General features: G+C 44.3%; 1 protein-coding gene across 1 annotated transcript; it reads left to right on the forward strand.

Annotated features, from left to right (window-relative positions):
- The first annotated feature begins 251 nt into the window (after positions 1-251).
- On the forward strand, positions 252-23,774 carry ASH2L (ASH2 like, histone lysine methyltransferase complex subunit). Its single transcript, XM_077262281.1, has 16 exons — positions 252-405; positions 5,050-5,116; positions 5,225-5,367; positions 5,455-5,543; positions 5,884-5,978; positions 8,116-8,211; positions 8,836-8,931; positions 9,167-9,242; positions 10,684-10,774; positions 12,175-12,392; positions 12,596-12,763; positions 13,235-13,428; positions 13,512-13,604; positions 17,910-18,008; positions 18,108-18,167; positions 22,606-23,774. The coding sequence occupies exons 1-16, from the start codon at positions 302-304 to the stop codon at positions 22,711-22,713; spliced, it is 1,797 nt and encodes a 598-aa protein (XP_077118396.1). The 5' UTR covers positions 252-301; the 3' UTR covers positions 22,714-23,774.
- The last annotated feature ends 1,351 nt before the right edge of the window (positions 23,775-25,125 follow it).

Genomic DNA, 25,125 nt, shown 5'->3' on the forward strand with positions numbered 1-25,125 from the left:
ATAAAAGCCATAGTCAGTCACTAGACTTGTTTTATGAAGTGAACCAGTAATCCTCCATTCCTACATAGTGGTTTAGAGTCTAGAAGGAGAGAGAAGCATATTATTTCTCCGTCTCCTCAGCGCCTCAGAAATCTGCGTCACCCCCCTCCATAGTATTTTCCCGCACTTTTCTCAGCCTATGGTTTTGCCCTTCCCAACATGGCCGAAGCGTTGGACTGGACCGGCGATCTGCGCATGCTCCGTTGTTCTCCCCGCCTTTGCTCCTCCCCCCAGCGCTGCTGACGGACACGTGGTTTTGTATATGAAGATGGCGTCGGTGGCGGATAAGGAGGATGTGGAAGCGGGAGGAGGAGGAGCGGCAGGACCCGGGTCTAGCCCGACAGGGGGCGGGGACATCCGTGCCGGGTGAGACAGGGGGTGGCTAACTCATGGGTTTATGATTTTTTGTGAGGTGACCTTGTGCCGGGCGGCTGCAGCCCATAATGTCGGCCATAGCTGGGCACGGGGCCAGCATCCTGTGCGCCCTGCGGGGTCTGACATTATTTAAGGGGGGTTCATATAATTTCTCCTCCTTTATATTGTTGTTTCCTTGGTGCCAGTGAATGGGAACCGTCCTATCTCCAGATGATGGAGTCTACACCATCCTAGCACTTCACTGACACACTGTAGCAAACCCTCAGCACTGTATGTGGCTGATAGGGTGCAAGTGTAGCAAATCCCAGCAGCGAGAAGCAGCAGAACTGGGGAGATTTTCATGTTTCCATACACTGACAGCAAGCAGGTAGAAAAACACGGGTTTGTAGGTGCTTTCAATATATTATTATTACTTATTATTGCGCCATCTATTCCATAGAGCTTTACATGTGAGGAGGGGTGTACACAAAATATATGGGGGCATTTAAGGCTATGTGGAATGGGGTGCAGAATTTTCTGCACAAAATCCACATCTGGCAGAAACCGCAGGTGCAGATTTGCTCCGGATTTTCTGCGGATTTCTATAATGGAGGGGTGCAGAAACGCTGCAGATCTGCACAAGAGAAGTGACATGCACTTCTTTTAAATCCTCCGCGTTTCCGCACGGGTTTTTCCACGCCATCTGCACAGCTTTTTTTTTCCCTATTGATTTACATTGTACTGTAAATCAGAGTGCGGATCTGCAGCGTGTCTGCGAGGAAAAATCCGCTGCGGATCCGCACTAAATCGGCATCGTGTGCACACAGCCTAAAGGGGTCCATGTTTTGGGGGGAGGGATTCATTTTTACTATTCCATTCCCTACACTTTTTGCACCGTTTGCCTCTTAGTCTATGTGCACATGTATCTGTGAGGGCTGCGGATTTTTCCGCAGCGGATTTGATAAATCCGCAGGGCAAAAGCACTGCTTTTTTCCTGCGGATTTACCGTGTTTTTTGTGCGGATTCCACTGCGTTTTTACACCTGCGGTTTTCTATTATGGAGCAGGTGTAAAACCGCTGCGGATTCCGCACAAAGAATTGACATGCTGCGTTTCTTTCCGCAGCATGTGCACTGCGGATTGTGTTTTCCATAGGTTTACATTGCACTGTAAACGCATGGGAAACTGCTGCGGATCCGCAGCGTGTGCACGTATCCTTACAGGGTCTTTGTTTAATTTTGTCTTTTGGTTATAAATCGGTAGAGAAAAGGAAGAATCAGACGGCCCTAAAACTCGGACGGGGATCGCAACGCAAGGCAGGGACTGGCCGGCGGCTCCACCTGACCCAAGCGTGACAACAAGTATCTCTATGCACTCTCCAGTCCAGCATCCGGGCATTGCGATCCTTGTCCGAGAAGGGATAAAGGAGAATAAAAACTCTCCCATAATATAGTGGAAACGAGTTCACTGACAGATTCTCAGTCAATTCATTCTACATCCAGCAATAGACAGCAACACCGAGGCCGTCGGAGGCAAATGGTGCGATCATTTTAACAGAAGTATATATGTATATTAGAGTGCAAATAAGACTCATTGTAGCTGGAACATCGCCACGCCACCAGGGCTATTAAGTCCCTTTCATATTTTTGAAAATACTGGAGTGCTGCTTCTTTTTTCTGAAATATATCTGTAAATGTCTAATCTAACCATAATATAAAATTATTTACTGCAAACACAAAGCGCAAAAAACCAGCATCGCCTTTTTTTTGGGGGGGGGGGGGGTTTCACTGCAACTTACCCTTTAGGCTATGTGCACACATCAGGATTCTTTATAGAAATTTCCTGAACAAAACCGGACTTTTCCTGCACGAAATCCGCATGCGTTTTTTGTGTGAATTTTTAGCGTTTTTTTTTTCCGGAGCTTCCCAATGCATTAAAGAGCGGGAAATCTGCAAAATTAATGAACATGCTGCTTTTTTACCGCAATGCGTTTTTATAGCAAAAAAAAAATGGGAAAAATCCGGAACGAGTGCACACAGCCTAAAAAAGCAATAAAAACAACAAATATGTACCCTAAAAAAAACAAATACTTAGCCTGAAAAAAAAACTAGCCCTCACACAGCGCCACCATCCTAAAAATAAAGTCTCAGAAAGCAGCACCACAAACCAAACATCTATCTCTCTCTCACCACCAGTAACCAGTGATCACATCAAGGGAAGGGCAATGGATGAACAAATTGCTGCAGTCAGAAATTGTCAGTGGCACTTAGGGTATGTGCACACGATGCAGATTTGCTGCGGATCCGCAGCGGATTTTTCCGCGCCGAAACGCTGCAGATCCGCACTGTGATTTACAGTACAATGTAAATCTATGGTAAAAAAAAAAAAAAAAGCTGTGCAGAAAAATCCACACGGAAACACGGATTTAAAAGAAGTGCATGTCACTTCTTTTGTGCGGATCTGCAACGTTTCTGCACCCCTCCATGATAGAAATCCGCAGTGGTAAAATCTGCAGAAAATCCGCGGAAATTCTGCACCTGTGGTTTTTGCCAGGAGATGCAGATTTTGTGCGGAAAATTCTGCACCCCATTCCGCAACATGTGCACTTAGCCTTAAGTGGTTAGACAGCAGCAATCTGCTCCTAACATGTGCCATGCCTATACTGGGATATGAGGTGAGGGGTTAATTGATGGCCTGGCTTTATCATAGACCATTAATATTAGATGTGTACTGATGAGCGAGTGTACTCGTTGGTCGGGTGACCTCCGAGTATTTGTTAGTGTTCGGAGACTTAGTTTTCATCGCAGAAGCTGAATGATTTAGGCTGTGTGCACATGTTCAGGATTTTTTCCCGGTTTTTCTCTATAAAACCGCAAAAAAAACCGCATACATTAAGCATCCTATTATTAGAATGCAATCCGCAATGTTTGTGCACATGCTGCTTTTTTTTCTGCAGTGGAATTGCATTCCGGAAAAAAAACGCAGCATGTTCATTCTTTGTGCGGAATCGCGGGGATTCCGCACACATAGGAATGCATTGATCCGCTTACTTTCCGCATGTGGCTATGTCCACCATGCGGGAAGTAAGCGGATCATGTGTGGTTGGTACCTAGGGTGGAGGAGAGGAGACTCTCCTCCAGGCCCAGGGAACCATATAATTGTTAAAAAAAAAAAAGAATTAAAATAAAAAAATCGTGATATTCTCACCTTCCGGCGTCCCCGGCAGCCTTCCCACTCCTCGCGATGCTCCTGTTTCCAGTAATGCCTCACGGCAATGACCTGTGGTGAAGTGCGGTCTCACGAGACCCCTGCATCATCTGGGGTCATTGCCATGCGGAATTTCTGGGAACAGGAGCATCTCGAGGAGCGGGAAGGCTGCGGGCCACCGCGGAAGGTGAGAATATCACGATTTATTTTTTTTTTTGTAACATTAGATCTTTTTACTATTGATGCTGCATAGGCAGCATCAGTAGTAAAAAAGTTGGTCACACTTCACAAACACTGTTTGACAAGTGTGACAAACCTGTCAATCAGTTTTCCAAGCGATGCTACAGATCGCTTGGAAAACGCTAGCATTCTGCATGCTAATTACACTTGGAAAACGCTAGTGTTTAGTGGGAATACGCATGCCAATTCCGCATGCAATATACCACGGTTGTGGTATTGCCGCAGAAATTTCCGCGGCAATTCCGAACATGTGCACATAGCCTTACAGCTACTACCCAGGCTGAGTACATGTGGGGGTTGCCTGGTTGCTAGGGAATCCCCACACATGTAATCAAGCTGGCTAGTAGCTGTAAATCATTCAGCTAAGGTGATGAAAACTAAATCTCTGAGCAGTCATAAATACTCGGAGATCACCTGCGCGTGCTCTGGAAAACCCAAGAAACAAGTATATTTGCTCATCACTAGTGGGGATCAGTCTCCTGACATCAATCATGGCGCATGCTGAATAAGGATGCATCCCATTCACAGCGCCTTATAGTGGCTGCGACTGGTGTTGCAGGTCAGTCCTTTTTACTTGATGGGGATTCTGCAGTACCAGGCGCAACCACTTTGTACATAAGGCGCTATTTCCTGTCGCACAATAAAGTGGTCGATGCGATTGGTTGGTGAAGCGCTTTGGTTCCTCTCAATGACCTCTCTATACATCATTGAGTGAGCTCTGAGCCTGTTCCTAACACGTTCAGGAGCCACCCATCAACCAGAAACTTTTTTTTTCTTTTATAAAAGTTACAGGTTTCAGAAATAGGCTACACACAATTTTTTTTTTTCATTCCTTTGCTTTTGTAAAATTTAGAATTTTTTCTTTTTCATGCCAGTAATAACTTTTTATAGATTTGTGAATGGTGTCATCCTAAATGACAAATTCTACTGCAAAAAAAAAACCCCAAACCCTCTACAGTTATATAAAGGGAAAAAAAAGTCATAGCTGTTGGAAGGAGAAGAGCAAAAACTGAATGTGGATAAACTGCTAGTCCCTGCCTTTTGTATACATGTGGCCCCTCAAGGTTAGGGGCCGGCCTGGCACGGAAGCCTTTCGGCACTTGCCGTCACCTGCCTCCACATATGTCCGATGCCTCGTGTCACGTCCTTGCCTGGGAGCACAGAAGGTTTTATTCTATGTCCTGACCGTATTATTTCCTTATCTTTGCAGTGACTCCGTACAACTGAGCTCAGCAACTGCGCTGGACACCGAGTCTTCCAACGAAAAGGACACCTTGGTATGTAACATGTTCATATTCATCCATCTGGTTTCTGACGAATGATCGTATGAGCATCCAAAGCCGGTGCCAAGTGATCCACACCACATTCATCTCTGCCTCTGCTAGGACTCCACAGCAGAAGGAGACATCATGGACACACAAGGAGGCTCAGTGGATGAAGAAAATGGCCGGCAGCTCGGCGAGATCGAGCTACAATGCGGCATCTGTTTGAAGTGGTTTGGAGCAGATACCTTTGGGATAGACACCACGTATGTTCTTATAAGCCTCCTATATCTGCGCTTTCTGAGTGCTATAGACACATGTATTCAGGCACCTTACTTTGTTCTTTTCTTTAGGTCTTGTCTTCCGTTTATGACCAACTACAGCTTCCATTGTAACGTTTGCCATCACAGCGGAAACACCTACTTCCTGAGAAAGCAAGCCAGTGAGTGACAGTAAATGCAGCCATCACATTGTAGGATGGACTGTGCAGACCTCGCTCCAGGGATCTATTGGGTCCCAGATTTCTTAATTAGATCCTGCAGTCCGAGTGATTTCTGGGAAATGCGAGACTACCGTCAGATACTCCAATGTAGTCCTCCTTAAAGTAGTCTTTAGGCCTGGCTTTCTACTAATCCTAAAAAAGTAAGATTCTCCAAGACTTGCCAGGTCTTGCATTAGATTACCATGACAGAACCTCTTTTGCCTATTTTTGGTATCGGTCTTTAATATTAGATTATTAGGGGTCTTAATTTCTAATTTTACTAAAACTCTTTGTTTTGTAGACTTGAAGGAAATGTGTCTTACCACTTTGGCCAACTTAACGTGGCATTCCCGAAACCAGGATGAACACCCTAAGACTATGTTTTCCAAAGACAAGGTGATGTTAACGTTTCCTGTTCTCTTGTCCCTACCTGAGACAGGGACAAGGGGGCATCCTCTACGTCTGGAGGAAAGAAGGTTTAAGCATAATAACAGACGCGGATTCTTTACTGTAAGAGCAGTGAGACTATGGAACTCTCTGCCGTATGATGTTGTAATGAGTGATTCATTACTTAACCCCTTCATGACCGTGGGATTTTTCGTTTTTCCGTTTTCGTTTTTCACTCCCCTCCTTCCCAGAGCCATAACTTTTTTATTTTTCTGTCAATTTGGCCATGTGAGGGCTTATTTTTTGCGGGACGAGTTGTACTTTTAAATGACACCATTGGTTTTACCATGGCGTGTACTAGACAACGGGAAAAAAATTCCAAGTGCGGTGAAATTGCAAAAAAAGTGCAATCCCACACTTGTTTTTTGTTTGTTTTTTTTGCTAGGTTCACTAAATGATAAAACTGACCTGCCGTTATGATTCTCCAGGTCAGTACGAGTTCATAGACACCTCACATGTCTAGGTTATGTTTTACCTAAGTGGTAAAAAAAAAAATTCCAAACTTTGCAAAAAAATAAATAAATAAAATTGCGCCATTTTCCGATACCCGTAGCGTCTCCATTTTTCGTGATCTGGGGTCGGGTGAGGGCTTATTTTTTGCGTGCCGAGCTGGCGTTTTTAATAATAGCATTTCGGTGCAGATACGTTCTTTTGATCGCCCGTTATTGCATTTTAATGCAATGTCGCGGTGACCAAAAAAACGTAATTCTGGCGTTTCGATTTTTTCTCGTTACGCCGTTTTGCGATCAGGTTAATGCTTTTTTTTGTTGATAGATCGGGCGATTCTGAACGCAGCGATACCAAATATGTGTAGATTTGATATTTTTTTTATTGATTTATTTTGATTGGGGCGAAAGGGGGGTGATTTAAACTTTTATATTTTTTTTATTTTTTTCACATTTTTTTAAACTTTTTTTTTTAACTTTTGCCATGCTTCAATAGCCTCCATGGGAGGCTAGAAGCAGGCACAGCCCGATCGGCTCTGCTACATAACAGCGATCATCAGATCGCTGTTATGTAGCTAAAATGCAGGTGTGCTGTGAGCGCTGACCACAGGGTGGTGCTCACAGCCACCGGCGATCAGTAACCATAGAGGTCTCAAGGACCTCTATGGTTACAATATACAAGCATCGCCGACCCCCGATCATGTGACGGGGGTCGGCGATGCGCTCATTTCCGGCTGCCCGGCCGGATGCGGTAGTTAAATGCCGCTGTCTGCGTTTGACAGCGGCATTTAACTAGTTAATAGCGGCGGGTGATCGCGATTTCACCCGCCGCTATTGCGCGCACATGTCAGCTGTAAAAAACAGCTGACATGTCGCGACTTTGATGTGTGCTCACCGCCGGAGCGCACATCAAAGCAGGGGACCCGACATCGGACGGTATAGTACGTCCGATGTCGGGAAGGGGTTAAATTTAAGAGGGGACTGGATACCTTTCTTGAAAAGTATAATGTTACAGGGTATATATACTAGATTCCTTGATAGGGCGTTGATCCAGGGAATTAGTCCGACTGCCGTATGTGGAGTCGGGAAGGAATTTTTTTCCCCAATGTGGAGCTTACTCTTTGCCACATGGTTTTTTTTTGCCTTCCTCTGGATCAACAAGTTAGGGCATGTTAGGTTAGGCTATGGGTTGAACTAGATGGACTTAAAGTCTTCCTTCAACCTTAATAACTATGTTACTATGTTACACCCGGGTATATCTCCTCATCGTATAAGTGCAGGGGTCACATCTATGAATAAAATTACGATGAGGCTGGTTTATTTTGGGTGTTAATATTTTTACTTATCCCTTTCCATGATCACCCTGTGTGCTGAAATATCCGATGCGGTTGTCCCCTCTTTTGATTTAGGAGCACAATAAATATTATTTATTCTCAAATTAGACGGAAAGCTAAATTGTTACCATAGAGCGATGAAATATGGGAGTTCAGATAAACCTCAAAAAGAGGAGGGGAAAATCCTTTGGATGTTAACTGAGGAGAAGGAGATCTATAGCTGGAGATCAGTACCAGATGATGAAAGGAAACGATTTACAAATGTAATTGTGACTTAGTTCTCATCTTGTTTCCTGTCTACTATAGGATATTATACCTTTCATTGATAAGTATTGGGAAAGTCTGACTACTCGACAACGGCCAGGGAAGATGACCTGGCCAAACAGTATTGTGAAGACTATGGTACGTGTCAATAGTGGAATAAAGAGGATCTGTAGTTCGCCTAAAGCCACCTCATGCGACCTATGGTTCGGGCAATCGGTCGGTCACCAGCTACCTTACCTTGGTCTCCCATACACAGGAGCGCTCAGCCAGCTGAAAACTCCCTTGTTCTCTTTGATAGGGCCACTGGCCGAGATCTGAAATTGGAAATGCCAGATACTTTACCCCCCCCCCCGGCAATGATCTGTCTGGAGTGCCCAGACTGTCGGCCAAACCCGTCGATATCGGCAGGTTCAGCTGACGTTAGTCCACTGTGTATGGGGGGCTTAAGACTGGGACTACACGATGACTTTGGCGGCACAGTATGTCTCATTGCATGTTGCATCAGAATTAAAGTGAACGCCTTCACATCACGACCCGAAATGTGATCACAAGAAATCGAATCCTGCTGTGTTTGTTGTGGTTGCACTAAGTTGTGACAATCGCTTGTATTCTAGTTTGATGTAACATCGCAATAAAGCGGCCAAAGACATGTTGTAGCCAGTCACTAACTTCCCCGGTGTATGTGGACAATTAGCCTTTTATGTGTAGGTTTATGTAATATACTTTTTTATTCTGTGACTTTTTTTTTTTTTTACATTTCAGACTAAAGAACGGGACGTGTTTTTAGTAAAAGAGCATCCAGATCCAGGGAGCAAGGATCCAGAGGAGGATTACCCAAAATTTGGCCTGCTCGACCAGGTGACTATGATTACAAAGCTGACATATTCCCTCATTTGTCTCCATAAAGGAGACCGGTGGGACGGCGGCTTCTCATACACCCGGCACAGCCACCTTTTTACTTTGTCGCCGCACCTTCTCTGATACCTGCTGATCATTCGTGGTTTTACACTTCTAACAGTAAAGCCGCCGTCCTTATGCAATAAAATCACATTTGCCCCTTTTGATGTTATACTGAACTCTTTCTTTGTTCTAGGACTTGGGGAATATTGGCCCGGCATATGATAACCAGAGGCAGAGCAACGCAGTGTCCAGTGGAGGTGGTTTAAATGGTGAGCGATCTTTGTACTGATTGTATTTAATATATAAATATGTATAATATTCTGTAATTCCTTGAAGGGAATAAAGTTTAATTTCCTCCTGGTTGCTGTGATTTTTTTTTTTAGTTCAAATTTAGGATGATTAACCCCATATCTGCAGGTTAATAGCCATTTTTGACGTGACATGTTCCCTTTTAAAGAAGTTGTTAGGGACTTAACGATTGACAACCTATCCCTAGGACCGCTCATCAATATGAGATTAGTGGGGGTGCAACGCCCAGGATGGCCAGCGATCAGCTGAAATCTGTTCCAGCAGCGAACCGGATGCACGCTATGTATTGAGTAGAAAACGGCTGCAGCACACATGGCCTAGTGGCCACTGCTGGGTACTGCGCTTTATCTCCTGTTCACTTGATTTGGTATATAATCTGCGCTACTTGGCACTAGCCACAAAGCAGTGTACAGGGGCTGTGGTGTTCCTTTCAGTACATCACTTATTCCTGGCTGCAGCGGGAGAGGATTGAAGCCGATCTGTGGGAGTTCCGGCTGTCAGACCAACGCTGCTCGTCTATTGATAATTCTGTTCTGTTTAATCCATAGATCATTTGAGGGTTCAGGTCCTCTCCTATTTCCCCACTGATGTTGCAGAAGTGCATAGTTCCTGCATGTGTGGAGTACAGGCTCAATAGAGAATGATGGAAAAATCAGGCTTTTTTCCTGCACAGCAGCACTCCTGCCGACTGTCTGTGCAGTGATGCTGTTACCCTGCACAGTGGATGTGCGGACACTGCTGTGCAGAAAAAGGCTACGAAGTTGACACGTCGACTACTGGGGCGCCTTCGTTCTGCAGGCCAGTAAGGCTAACGCTCCCTGGGGTTGACTCCTATGGTCATGGAGTAATAGCCATTGTGAGGCCGGCACTGAGCTTCTTCCTTTCACACTGTCGTAGCATCCACCACTACGGCGATCTCGCTACGTACAGACTTGTATACTGGGATGGTAAATGGGCCTCTCTTCCATCATCTGCGATGGTTGCAACCTTTCTCAGACAATATGTTGTCCAACACGCTCTCTCCTTGCTCCTGAAATGTCTAGCGCTGCTCATGTCAGCATCACCGGTCAATCTGAGAGAATTTATATCAGGACTACTGCTTCACTGTGTGCATCCAGGGGTAGCCGCTCAGGGGCTGGGCTGGTCAGGTACTCAGGCCCCGGGGCCAGGTATGCGTGCACTGAGCAGTTTGACATAACGAGAAGTACCGGTACCTTTTTTTTTTTTTTAACTAAAATATATATATATATATATATATATATATATATATATATATATATATATATATATATATATATATATATTTTGCAGAAATTAACCCTGTCTCTTCAACAGAACGTGGGTGAAATAGATGAGGGCGGTGCCAGTGGTTGTCTTCATATTGCTTCTGTCTGTACTCAGGATCCGCTGCGGCCAGCTCTGCGAAAGGTAGAGGAGCCAAGCGCAAGCAGCAGGACAGCAGTTCTTCCAGTGCAACCAAAAGAACCAGAAGGTAATGGGCTTGTCCAGGAAGTGGCCACATAATATAGAGTTTCCTATATGTTGTCCTTGCGTAGCAGATGTTGGGAAGGGGGTAATGCTGTAGTAGTAATGCCTCTTAGACGCCTAGGCTGTGTAGGATACGGGCATTGTCCTGCACCAGGAGGAGCCCAGCTCTCACTGCACCAGTGTAAGTATGACAGGTACTATAATAAAATACTCAGTTTAGCACTGGCTAAGACAAGGCTGTGCCTCCCCCAAACCATCGCTGCTGACCCACCACAAAACTGCTCATTCTGAATTATGTTGCAGCAGGCCATTCACTACAGTGTCTCCAGATTTCCACGCCTGTCACGTGCTCAGTGTTATGAGCTCTCATCTGAGAAGAAAGCGAACTACCAATGGCAGACCTGACAATTCTGATGTTTTCTGGCAAATGCCAGTCGAGCTGCATGGTGCTGGTTTGTGAGCACGAGCCCCACTTCAGGTTTTCGGGCTCTCCTGTCACCCTCATGGTTTCTACTTCTAACATTTTGTTGATAAAAATGCATTCAAGGTCATTTTGTAGGACTCTACCAGTTCTCCTACTATTCCCCTTTCCCCAAAGGAGCAGATACCGGTCCTGCTGCTGGGTTAAAGCGGTTGTTTGACCGTAGGCTACAAGTCTGCAGTAAGTCTATCTGATTGTAAACTTGTGAATCTTCACATCGCAAAACTTTTGCAGCATCGGGAGTGGCAGTAGACCGCACATATGCAATTTACATACTTCCGGCCACATTTTCAATAGATGCTTCCAGCCTCACTCGATACACATGCATAGAGTGAGGTCACGCACATCTAGTCTGCATGTGTGCAAATCACATACTTGTGATCATGTGCCCACCATTCCTGGTACTGGAGAATCCTCATGATGTGAAGATTCAGAAGTTTGCAGTCACATTGACTGCAGACTTGTAGCCTGTCTAAGGCCGGACAACCCTTTAATACCCTTCTACTGCCCTGGCTTGCTCTCCTCGTGTTACAGCCTGTGTCCTGATGTACAGTATGCTCTTGAGACTGGGAAGGGAGATTGGGCAAAAATTGTCACCACGCATATGGGTGTACAATCCTGAAAGAGCTGGACTACTGGTACAATCTGAATGGGCTGCAGGTATCGCCTTGTGCTACCTTGTAATAACAAAAACGCTGGCAAAATGCAAAACTGTGGAATGAGGAGCGAATAATGTGGACACCACCCATAGTACCATTCCCTTGTCTCCTGTTGTGACGCTGACTCCCAATCACTTCTGCTCCGAGCTATGCAGATTTTCATCCCTGACCTGTCACTGACTTTGGGCTATCTGTGACGTGTGAGTGCCGCCTCACTTTTCTCGAGCATTACGTGTGATTAATGTGCTGTAATTCCCTTTTCAGTGATCCACTGTTTGCGGCCCAGCGCCTGCCTCCTCACGGCTACCCGTTAGAGCACCCGTTCAATAAGGATGGGTACAGATACATCCTGGCAGAGCCTGACCCACATGCACCCGACCCCGAGAAACTCGAATTGGACTGCTGGGCTGGAAAACCTATTCCAGGAGACTTGTACAGAGCCTGCCTATACGAGAGGGTGCTGCTTGCCTTGCACGACCGAGGTGAGGAGACTTCCTGCGCAATATCCATGTCACCTAATCAGACTATGACATGTATTCATATGTTTTCATCAGTTTTGTTAATGTGACCATTTTATAGGTGTAATGTAAACTTTACCACCACTCAGCATGCTTTACTTCTTTTATGTGTCATTGCTAAATTATCAATGAATATATATTTAATTCTTTATTTATTTCTTTTTCAGCTCCCCAGTTAAAGATCTCTGACGATCGCCTTACTGTTTTGGGAGAGAAGGGATATTCCATGGTGCGGGCTTCCCATGGTGTGAGGAAAGGAGCCTGGTATTTTGAGATTTTTATTGATGATCTGCCGCCAGATACAGCTGCCCGGCTCGGCTGGTCACAGGCTCTAGGTACGGTTTGTCTAGAAAAAGGAAGAGATCTGGGGAAATGTGCAGCATAAAGCCCCTGCTATGTATAGCACCGGCAATCGCAGGATTGCAGCTTCATTTTTAAATGAAGAAAAATGGAAAGAAAAAAAAAATGCAAGTTCAAATCACGCCCCCCCCCCCTTTTGCCCTACAAAAACAAAAAAAGCTATACATTTGGTATCGCTGTGTTCAGAAATGTCTGATCTATCAAAATATAAAGTAAATGACAAAAGGGAACAAAAATACAAATGCCAGAATTAGGTTGTTTTGCTTTCCTCACCACTGCAATAACGGGCGAGCAAAATGTCATATCTACCCCAAAATTGTGTCAATAAAAATGTCAGGGAGTAAAAAAATAAGTCCTCACCCAGCCCCAGATCCTGAAAAACTACAGCATTATGGGTCTAAGAAAATGGCGACAAATAGAAAAACTTATTTTTTTTTTGCATGTAGGTAATCTCCAGGCTCCATTAGGTTATGACAAGTTCAGCTATTCCTGGCGCAGCAAGAAAGGAACCAAATTCCATCAGTCCATTGGGAAACACTATTCTGATTCCTATGGACAGGGCGACACGCTTGGGTTTTATATCAGCCTCCCTGACAAGACTGAGACTGCTCTGGCTCTGCCTGACACATACAAAGACAAGGTAAGGAGAGACATGGCCTCCTGTGCTACGGGCAACGCAAGTCCTTCATACACTAACATCTGCTGATCTTTCTTCTCACTCAGGCCTTAATTAAATTCAAGAGTTATCTGTATTTTGAAGAAAAGGACTTTGTAGATAAAGCAGAGAAGAATTTGAAGCAAGCCCAAAGCAGTGAGGTGAGTCTTGCATCCTGGGTGTAAGCTCCCCAATATCTTTACATCTGCACAATAAGGGGTTGTTTCTTACTGATGCACTTCCTTTTGGCAATGAGCTTATAGCAAAGGGGACTTGTTGGCTGTTAAATGTCCCACTGAATCTAAAAGATTGACAAACACTCTTGCAATGGCTCAAACTGGTCCCTAATTTCCCCCCTCCTCCTTCCCATCAGAGAAGTAGTCAAAACTAGACTTAATTACAGCAGTGTTTCCAAACCAAGGCACCTTTGTAACCCCCAACCCAAGATGCTGCAAGACTCCAGATAAAAATTGAGGCAAGAGTGGAGGGTGCTAGGCAGTACACTGCACATGGCCTTCTGTATGGCCGCTGATTTATTAATTTGCCTCAGCATCTTTAAAATGTGGAAGCAATTGGACAAAGCAGTGGTGATTCGGGTAGACATATTAGGTTTCCTGCATAGACCTCTTATAGGTGCTGTAAAATGACGCTGGCGGTGCATTGCATACAGGGTGTGTGTGTGATAAAAAAATGTATGGATTTAATTTTTATTACACACATGCGCGCGCACGCACGCACGCACGCACACACACCCTGGTATGTGTGTGTATAAAACATATATACATACATACATACATAGTACAGTGCCTTGAAAGAGTATTCATATCCTGTGAGTTCTCCATTTTTCTCTAATCCCCTCCACGATGGCATACAGAGTTACCCGTGCTGTCGTGGAAGGTCTTAGAAACCAAATTACTGGTAAGTGTAATTGTTTGCTTGTTTTTGTTTTTTCTCCTATGCCTCATTGGGGGACACAGGACCATGGGTGTTACTCCCATTCTCCAAGACGGCACCATGGAGAGATGATGCTTCTCCCTCTCAAGGACAGGAAACCCTACGGCTTTAAAAGGTGGAGCCTTCCAGTATGCTTCAGTCCTTTCCTGTCTTTGAGGGAGACCCTACAGTTTCCCGGTGCTGGCGGGGGAGAAGGAAGTCTTACCTGGGGCTGCGATCCCAGCATCAGACATCAGTCGGCATTTTCCATACAGATGTCCCTGGTGGGTGAGCAGGTGGAGCAGCAAGGAAAATAGGGGCATCTATTACGGGATCACAGCCTGGCAGGGCGCAGTGCTTTCCTGGGAGCCGGCACAATGTGTAAGAATTTCCAGGGGCACGAACTGGTATGGTGCTGTGCTTCACCGGACAAGAGCAGCATGATTCAGAGGTGGGGTGTCGGGGCAGGATGCATCCCAAGCCTACCCCTGACTCGATCCAGGTTGGAACCGGGAGGAGGAGATTTGAAGGGGATAAAAACCTCCCCTTACATCAGGAGCATGCTGCAAAAAGAATTCCAGACTGAGGACAATAACTAGCCCTGAAAACCTATGGAAGCAGCCCCTCCGACCTCAGTAGCCCTGCGTCAGGTGGCGTGAGTCAGGGTTGATCCCTGTGTAATTTATCCTAAATGCCTGTGTTTTTATTATAGTAGGTCAACTCAGCTTCTTAAAGAGGTAGACACAGGAGCCCTTTCTATGTAAAGTCCCAGTGGCTTATTGCAGTTCTCATAAACCACGTCACCAGAAAATGTAAATGCAGCCTTTGTCGGCACAAGGTAAAAAAAGTAAAATGTCCGTACAATAGTCACCCTGTTTCTTACCTGAGCAATCAAGGTCTCCTCCCCTCCCCAAAATACCCAAAACACAAAATCCTGGCATATGATAATTGGGTGCAATAAATCCTGGACCATGCCGACCTGATGGGACTCCCTAATATCCACTTTGGCCACTGAAGAGTCTTTAGGAGTCCCGTGAATGCAGCGGATGTCCACCTTCGTCCCAGGGATCAATTGAAGAGGGAGTGTGACTCACAAGTCAAAGCCAGTCATTTGCAGACCATTCACGTTTACCGATCCTGCTTGGGGCCCCTCACGGAGTGGACACTCCACACTGCAAGTTGGATATGCATAGAATCAACACTGGCTTCCCATGCTACAGTCCATTTGCACAGTGGGCAGCTATATGACCTGGGCCATGACATCTCCAGCAAATTGAATCCCTTAATGAGACCCTTGGCATGACCTCCATCTCCACCTTGGACTTTGGACGCCCCACCCTCTTTTTCACCACCGCTATCCCATATAGAGTGGGTTGTCTCCCCAAAGAACAAGTCAACTCCCTGATACCTTTTCGACCAGTCTGACCAAGTCAATGACGTTTCGGGTATCTCCCTGGGCAACCCAAGTCTGCATTGGGCTCAGAATGGCGTGCACGACCTTGTCCATTACAACGCGCTCCACAATCCGCGTGGGGGTAGAAGACTCTGGCTGCAACCACTTTGTGATCTTCTGCACCTCGTCAAACATTTTGTGAGCGAGTACATGAATACAAGAACCAAGCTTAGTACAATGATCAATTGTATCACATGAACCTACAACTCCCAGTAAGTCCTTAACAATGGTAAAGAGATACTGGGAGTTATTAACAGCCATCAGACTGGGGACCTTACAGGAACCACATGATGAGAATTACTCCGTATCGGAAAATAAAAATTTACATCCACGTACCTGGAGTTGTCTGTCTCTTCATCTATACCTTGTCTAGATACAATGATGACTTTTTACATCCACAGCTGTTCTCTGCAGACATCCCCTTCTGCGGTCTTTTGCATCACACCCCAACACAGTGCCCTAAAAAGTAAGTGTTCTTAAAATGCCTTCTGCATAAAAATGTATGTCCATATTATGACCTAAATAACTAAGCCTCCTATGGTATATGACCTCCACACTGTCTGCCATTATCCGCTATAACCGCCACACCATCCGCCCTTATGAGCCACGGCCTATACCATGGCTGTCCCCTCTCTAATTTTCCATTACACTTTTCTAGATTTCCATACTGTCCCTTCTATATTGTGCCTCCATTTCGCACTGTCTGCTCTCCATATCCATTCTGTGCCCCCTCTTCAAACTGTTACCACTCCTCACACAGTCCCCCTACACAGTATGATGGTCACCACATACGGTATTATATCCACTACAAGCCGCTAATATATAGTATGGTCACCACAACAGATATATATAAACTCTAGTCCTCTATATATAGTATGAAGTCCAACCACAGACCTCCATAAATAGTACACTGTCCAAAACTGCCTCCATGTATACTGTGATGGCTCACACAGCTCCCCAGACAGTACTATGGCCCTCAAACCGTATGCTGTTCACCACAGACCCCAGTATAATGTCCTCCACAGCCCCATCTAAAGTATGGTTACCATAGCTCCTCCTATGGTTTGTTGACCCCCCCCCCAGCCCGCACATCCCCCTCATTTTATGCCCCCCACGCACAGCCTCTCATTTTTTCACCCAGCAGCACAGACCCTCAGTTTGTTCCCCCCATATGCACAGACTTTTGTTATTTCCCCCCCACCTGCACAGCCCAACATTTTATGCCCCGATGCACAGTAACGTAAGAATTAAGAAAAAATAAAACCCTTGTACTCGCCTAATCCAGGCTCCCATGCACCGTCCCCCCTGCTATGAAGTGCCGCAGTGGATGGTGTACTGACGTCACACCAGCCAGCTTCCCCTGTTTGCGTCTTCTACAACAAGGCGAAGTCCGGAAGTAACCTGCGTCTAGCTTGAGATCCCAGCGGAGCAGGGCAGATTATAGCTTCTGTCCCGGGTGGCGCCAACATAAATTGTATTTGCGTCTGACAGACGTGAGTACACTTAAATGCTGGGAGTGCGGCCGGCGCGTGGGAGAGAGGGGTGAGCGGTGTCTGTGATCGATACCGCTCACCCATGTGCCCGAGCCCCAGCTGTCACTGTGCTGAATGTGGGCGTAATGTGGAAAATTGTGGAAAAGTTCACATGGTATGAATACTTATTTCAAGGCACTGGATAGGTAGATATCTAGTTCCCAGATTTGCTGCCAAGATGGCACCGCGTCAGATATAACACCCAGAGAGCTTATATCCCTCCTGATGGGTAAGAGATGGAGTTAACGTTAACAAAGTGTTTTATAGCAATTTAAAACTGAGAAATCCTATAAGAAACATTTTCTGTGTCCGCCTCAGAGGCTCAGGCACGTCTCTATGAATTTGCCCCCCTGCGTTTGGATATAATACGAGTGGCTGCAGCAGGAGCCTCCCCCCTCTTCTACTTTTTCTTAAATTAGCTTGTCTCCACCACTTACTCAATGGTGGCGACATGACCTCTAGTTCACTTTCTTTTATTTCTATTCCTTCACTTTAGTTCTGTGATTTATCCTACTAACACTTTTTTTTTTTTTTTCTTCTTTATGCAGATCATCTTTTATAAGAATGGGGCCAGTCAAGGAGTGGCCTATAAAGATGTTTTTGAAGGTGTCTATTACCCAGCTATATCCCTCTACAAAGGCTGCCAAGTAAGTATATAGTGAATTCAGCTTTGCTTTTGATTTTATAAATGCAAAATAATTTAAAAAAATGACTTGCTTGAAATTTTTTATTTTTTTTTTGAATAGGTTTCTGTTAATTTTGGACCTCATTTTAAGTATCCACCGAAGAATCAGTCTTTCCGTCCTGTGAGTATTTAAAGGGGGCCTGTGCTAAGGGTCTTAATCCAACTTTCTAGGCTTTGTTTGCAGAGCATATAGGCTATGTGCACACGTTGCGAATTGGGGTGCAGAATTTTCCGCACAAAATACGCATCGCCTGGCCAAAAGCGCAGGTGCGGATTTTGTGCGGTTTTGATGCAGAATTAATGCAGATTTTCTGCGGTTTTTACCACTGCGGATTTCTATAATGGAAGGGTGCAGAAACGCTGCAGTTCCGCACAAAAGTAGTGACATGCACTTCTTTTCAATCCGCAGCGGATTCGGTGCGGATTTTTCCGCACCATTAGTACAGCTTTTTTTTCCTTATTGATCTACATTGTACTGTAAATCACTGTGCGGAACTGCAGCGTTTCTGCGCGGAAAAATCCACTGCGGATCCGCACAAATTCCCCATCGTGTGCACACAGCCTAAACCTTTTATATATGACAGCTATCCTGGGCATCTGCGTTTGTCTGCAGACGTGCATCTGCTCGTCCCAAAGGGGCAGTGTGCTCAGGAGATCTCACTATGTTTTGAGAGATGTATAAAAATATACAGTACTGTGCAAAAGTTTTAGCCAGGTGTGGAAAAAGCTGCTGCAAACTATGGATTCTGTCAATTACAGAATTTTTTTTTTTTATCAATTATCAAATTGCCAGGGGAATGTATAAGAGAAATCTAAAGCAAATCATTATTTGGCTTTAAAAGAGCATCAAAGCAACAATTCTTCCAGATACACAGCCACACAATTTTTGAAGGCTCTCAGCAGGGAGGTAGTTCTAAACATCTTGGAGAACTAACCACAGATCTTCTATCGATGTCGCTTGTTCTAATCCCTCTGTCTCTTCATATAATCGTAGTCCGCTATGTGATCTTGAGATCAGGGCTCTGAGGTCGTATCAACACTTCCAGGATGATGCAAAGGCAAATATGCCACCGCCTGTGGCATCAGAGAGCGCACAGTTTGGTCCTGTGGCTCATCCATGCCGCAACCAAAGCTGTTAATCTTCAGGAGAGAACTCCCTTGACCTCAGGAAGCATGTACACTGCTTACGTCTATTATCTTTAAGAATATTAGAAGTTTTAAAGGAAAACAGAATTTCTCCTACGCCTCATTGGGGGACACAGGACCATGGGTGTTATGCTGCTGCCACTAGGAGGACACTAAGTGAATATAGAAAGATTAACTCCTCCTCTGCAGTATACACCCTCCTGCTGGCTCTAAGTGAACCAGTTCTTGCTTAGTGTACAGTTAGGTCCAGAAATATTTGGACAGTGAGACAAGTTTTGCCATTTCTGCTGTTTACCAAAATATATTCAAGTTGCAGTTACATAATCAATATTGGCTTACAGTGTAGACTCAGCTTTAATTTGAGTGTATTCACATTCTAATTTGGTATTTAGGAATTACAGCTCTTTAATATGTATCTGCCTCTCTTTAACCCCTTCATGACCGTGGGATTTTTCGTTTTTTCGTTTTCACTCCCCTCCTTCCCAGAGCCATAACTTTTTTATTTTTCCGTCAATTTGGCCATGTGAGGGCTTATTTTTTGCGGGACGAGTTGTACTTTTGAATGACACCATTGGTTTTACAATGGCATGTACTAGAAAACGGGAAAAAAATTCCAAGTGCGGTGAAATTGCAAAAAAAGTGCAATCCCACACTTGTTTTGTTAGTTTTTTTTGCTAGGTTCACTAAATGCTAAAACTGACCTGCCATTATGATTCTCCAGGTCAGTACGAGTTCATAGACACCTAACATGACTAGGTTATTTTTCACCTAAGTGGTGAAAAAAAATTCCAAACTTTGCAAAAAAATAAATAAATAAAATTGCGCCATTTTCCGATACTCGTAGCGTCTCCATTTTTCATGATCTGGGGTCGGTTGAGGGCTTATTTTTTGCGTGCCGAGACGGCGTTTTTAATGATACCAATTCGGTGCAGATGCGTTCTTTTGATCGCCCGTTATTGCATTTTAATGCAAATCGCGGCGACCAAAAAAACGTAATTCTGGCGTTTCGATTTTTTTTCTCGTTACGCCGCTTTGCGATCAGGTTAATGCTGTTTTTTTTATTGATAGATCGGGCGATTCTGAACGCGGCGATACCAAATATGTGTAGGTTTGATTATTTTTTTTATTGATTTATTTTGATTGGGGCGAAAGGGGGGTGATTTAAACTTTTATATTTTTTTCACATTTTTTTTAACTTTTTTTTTTTAACTTTTACCATGCTTCTATAGCCTCCATGGGAGGCTAGAAGCAGGCACAGCCCGATCGGCTCTGCTACATAACAGCGATCATCAGATCGCTGTTATGTAGCTAAAATGCAGGTGTGCTGTGAGCGCCGACCACAGGGGGGCGCTCACAGCCACCGGCGATCAGTAACCATAGAGGTCTCAAGGACCTCTATGGTTACAATATACAAGCATCGCCGACCCCCGATCATGTGACGGGGGTCGGCGATGCGCTCATTTCTGGCCGCCCGGCCGGATGCGGTAGTTAAATGCCGCTGTCTGCGTTTGACAGCGGCATTTAACTAGTTAATAGCGGCAGGTGATCGCGATTTCACCCGCCGCTATTGCGCGCACATGTCAGCTGTAAAAAACAGCTGACATGTCGCGACTTTGATGTGCGCTCACCGCCGGAGCGCACATCAAAGCAGGGGACCCGACATCGGACGGTATAGTACGTCCGATGTCGGGAAGGGGTTAAAGGGACCAAAAGTGATTGGCGAACTATCTCTAAAGCTCTTTAATGAGCTGCATGGGCTTTTCCCTAGCCATCATCAATTAAACAGGTAGAATGTCTGGAGCTGATTCCAGGTGTGGCATTTGGAAGCTGTTGCTGTGAACCCACAACATGCATTCAAAGGAGCTCTCAATGGAAGAGAAACAGACCATAATTGGGGCGAGGAAAAAAATAATAATAATCAGAGAAATAACAGAAATGTTAGGAATGGCCGAATCAACCGTTTGGTACATTCTGCAAAAAAAAAAAATAACGCATTGATGAGCTTGGGAACGCAAAGAGGCCTGAATCTCCACGAAAGGCAACAGTGGTGTAGGATTGCAGAATCCTTTCCATGGTGAAGAAAACACTTCACAACAGCCACTCAAGTGAAGAACACTCTCCAGGAAGTATCCCATAAAGATAAGACTTAATGAGACCAAATACAGAGGGATCACCTCAAGGCGAAGAAGGGAAGAAAGGCTACATTAGAGATTTCAAAAAAAACATCTAACGAAGCTGTCCAGTTCTGAAAAAGCATTCTATGGACAGATGAAACAAAGACTAAAATCAACCTTTACCAGAATGATGGAAAGAAGAAAGTATGGAGAAGGCTTGGAATGGCTCATTATCCAGCGCACAGCACATCCTCTGTAACACATGGTGCAGCAGTGTGATGGCGCAGTCATGAATGGCTTCCCATGGTGCGGAATCACTAGTATTTATTGATGATGTGACTGAAGACAGAAGCTGCCGGATCAATTCTGCAGTGTACAGGGCGATACTTTCTGCTCAGATGCAATCAAATGCTGTAAGGCAGAATGGACGACGCCTCACAGGACAGATGGACAATGACCCAAAATATACTGCGAAAGCAACCTAAGAAGAAAAAAGAAGTGGAATATTGTGCAATGGCCAACTCATCACCAGACCTCAACCCCATCGAGCAGCATTTCATATGCTTAAGACAAAACTTTTCTTCTTAATGACTGAGCCAAATTTTACAATTTACTGTCACTTTTTGAGGAAATAACTCTGGAACGCTTCAATGGATCCTACTGATTCTGATATTGTTTGGTTTTTTTCTATGACATATTATAGTTCATGATAGTGGATTTCTTTGATATGATTTGCGTTTATTTGTGCAGGAAAAAAAACTGAAATTTGGCAAATTTTAGAATTTTCAAGCTTTTCTTATGCCCTCAAATCAGAGTCATGTCACACAAAACATTTAATACATATCGTTTCCCACATGTCTACTTTACATCAATACAATTTTGGAAACATAATTGTTGTTTTGTTTTTTTGTTGTTGTTGTTGTTAGGAAGTTTTAAGGGTTGGGGTTTTTTTCGGTTTTTTTTCTTAATCACATTGCATTTGAAGTGACTTTGAGGGGGTCTATATGACGGAGTACCCAAAAGCGACACCATTCTAAAAACAGCCTATATGCTCAATTGATCAGATGTCTGAGTGACAGGACAACCTCCACCCCATACAGATTAAATACTCGTTCGAAATTGGTGTGTTCAGTTGGCATTCAACTAATGTACACGGCCACCTTCACACCACCTTTCTTTCCAAGATGATTAATCTAATGGTTTTCTCTGCTTATGTTTCTAATATTCTCCTTTAAAAAAAAATGTTGATTATCAAAGAAATGTCACTATATTTATCCGTTTGTCTTTAAATCCCTACAGATGAGTGACATGGCCTGGAAGGCAATTGTGGAGCACACGTTATCGGATGTTCTTTACCATGTAGAAACTGAGGTTGACGGCAGAAAGAGTCCTCCATGGGAGCCTTAACATTAGTTTTTTGTTTGTAGGTTGTTTTTTTTGTTTTGTTTTTTTTATCCAAATAAAGATTATTCACTGCATAACGAAAATATACTTTGTGTATCAATACATCTCAGTTTTCAAGATCTCTGCTAGCTATCTTTTAAAGGGGTTGTCCGGCCTTCGGCTACAACTCTGAACTCTGCGATTGAAAACTCCTGAATCCTCACATCACACATGCTGTGAAGATTCTCCTGTGGCGGCGGGGGTGCGTGACCTCAAGTATGTGATTTGCATACATGTGGGCACATGCCGACTAGACGTACACAAGTGTACTGAGCAAAGCTGGAGACGTCTAGTTGGAATGTGGCTGGAAGTATGCAAATCACATCCTTGTGGCTGTGTGACTGCCCGCTCCCGGTACTGAAGAATCTGCGCACTGTGAGGATTCACTTGTAGCCTAAGACTGGCAACACCTTTAAGTGCAAACCTTTGTTTGCTTTTAAGTGGCATAATCTGTCTTGGTTGTGTGATGGACACGATCCTCAGCCTCTTCTAGAGTTCTGCCATGTGTCTAGGACTAGAAGTAGACGATGCAGATTTCTATTCACTGACTGCAGAGAAAATCGCAAGAAATTGGTACAAAAAGTATGTTTTGGATTATTTTTTTTTTTAATAGTTTTTCATTATACATTGAAAAAAATCCTAATTTGCCGGAACAGTATATCAAACAATGATTATTGGGGATCCCACTGATCCCAAGAATGGGATTGGAGAACGCCTTTAATTTAATTCCATCATTACGGGGTTGTTTTACGGGTGCTTACTGATGTGTCAGAAAGTTGGATGTGTGGCCAAATTTATTTCTTTTTAAGCAGATTTGTGCAATGCATCACCCAAGTATTCATATCCGCCCATATTTTATGTTTGATCAAGTCTTATCCTATAGTAAGGACTGCAAATGTCTGTCCATTCGCCACAGTATTAAATGCTTCCTGGTCACCGAGGGTTGCCTTGTGCGTCCTGAATCTTGTGGTTCGCTCAGATGTAAAAAATATTACTTGTTTCTTTTTAAATAAAATCCTTTTTTTTTATTATTTACAATAGCGTGTGTATTTGCAAAGTGTCCAGAACAGATCTCCCAGCGGAGGGAGAGAGTGGCCGGGCATGACCAATCGGCGATATTGGCGCGGGATTTAAACACCGCTTCGCAGGGTCTCTCATGTGGTCCCTTGGGAAAATTAATTGCCCACCCTTGCACAATACAGGGGCATAGCAGGAGGGGACTGATGGAACATGGGCACTAGTTAATGGGGCTGGTACCAAAAATCCACTCTGCATTGCTCAGGATCTGTACTAAATTTGCCCCCATGTGAACAAACGCTTAGCCAAGACTCTGCGTAAGAGCTTATCCTTTACAAGATCTGTCTCTTTATTTGTCCCCCCTACTTGGATCCTAATAGGGGTTTGATTATTCTAAAAAACATATATAATATTATTAAAAAAAATATATACAAAAAAAAGTCAAATCTAGAGCAAAAGTCAGCGACGAATCAGCTTTAGGTGGTGGCTCTCTAGCTTAGGATCCCCAATTAACGATTTACCGATTTACTCCCCTAGGACACCAGGGAAAATAAAACTCACAATAAAGTTGTATAGTTTCTATAGTCTCCCCGTGTTATGGGGTGGAGGGTGGGTGGGGGGGTCTTTTATGTACTCATTCCCCCCCCCCCACCCCCCCCACCCCCACCTCAATAATTATTAAAAAAAAATATTGAAAGGTTAAAAAAAAGGAATATATGTGTCTGCTGTGCTTCTGAGACCTGGTGGCATATGTTGGAGCTATAGCAATTTTTAGGGGTACAATGCACACATAGATGCAGCACGGCCAGAAATTGGCCACCTTGTTCACATACCTGGAGTTGTTCAGGGTTTGAACGAACAGATCGTTCTGTAGGACAGGGGTGTCAAACTGCATTCCTCGAGGGCCGCAACCAGGTCATGTTTTCAGGATTTCCTTGTATTGCACAGGTGATAATTTAACCCCTTCACCCCCGGAGCTGTTTTCGTTTTTCGCTCCCAACCTTCCCAGAGCCATAACTTTTTTATTTTTCCGTCAATTTGGCCATGTGAGGGCTTATTTTTTGCGGGACGAGTTGTACTTTTGAACGACATCATTGGTTTTACCATGTCGTGTACTAGAAAATGGGAAAAAAATTCTAAGTGCGGTGAAATTGCAAAAAAAAACACTTTTTTTGCTTGGCTTTTTTGCTAGGTTCACTAAATGCTAAAACTGACCTGCCATTATGATTCTCCAGGTCATTACGAGTTCATAGTGAGGTATATCGTGGCACTACTGTGTTGGTGCACAAGGTAGGTTCCCCAAACCAGTAAATATAGATAAAGTAAAGTAACTTGGCACTCAACTTGGTTATGCAGGTG

The sequence above is a fragment of the Ranitomeya variabilis genome, chromosome 5 (assembly GCF_051348905.1).
Source record: "Ranitomeya variabilis isolate aRanVar5 chromosome 5, aRanVar5.hap1, whole genome shotgun sequence".
Classification (NCBI taxonomy): domain Eukaryota; kingdom Metazoa; phylum Chordata; class Amphibia; order Anura; family Dendrobatidae; genus Ranitomeya; species Ranitomeya variabilis.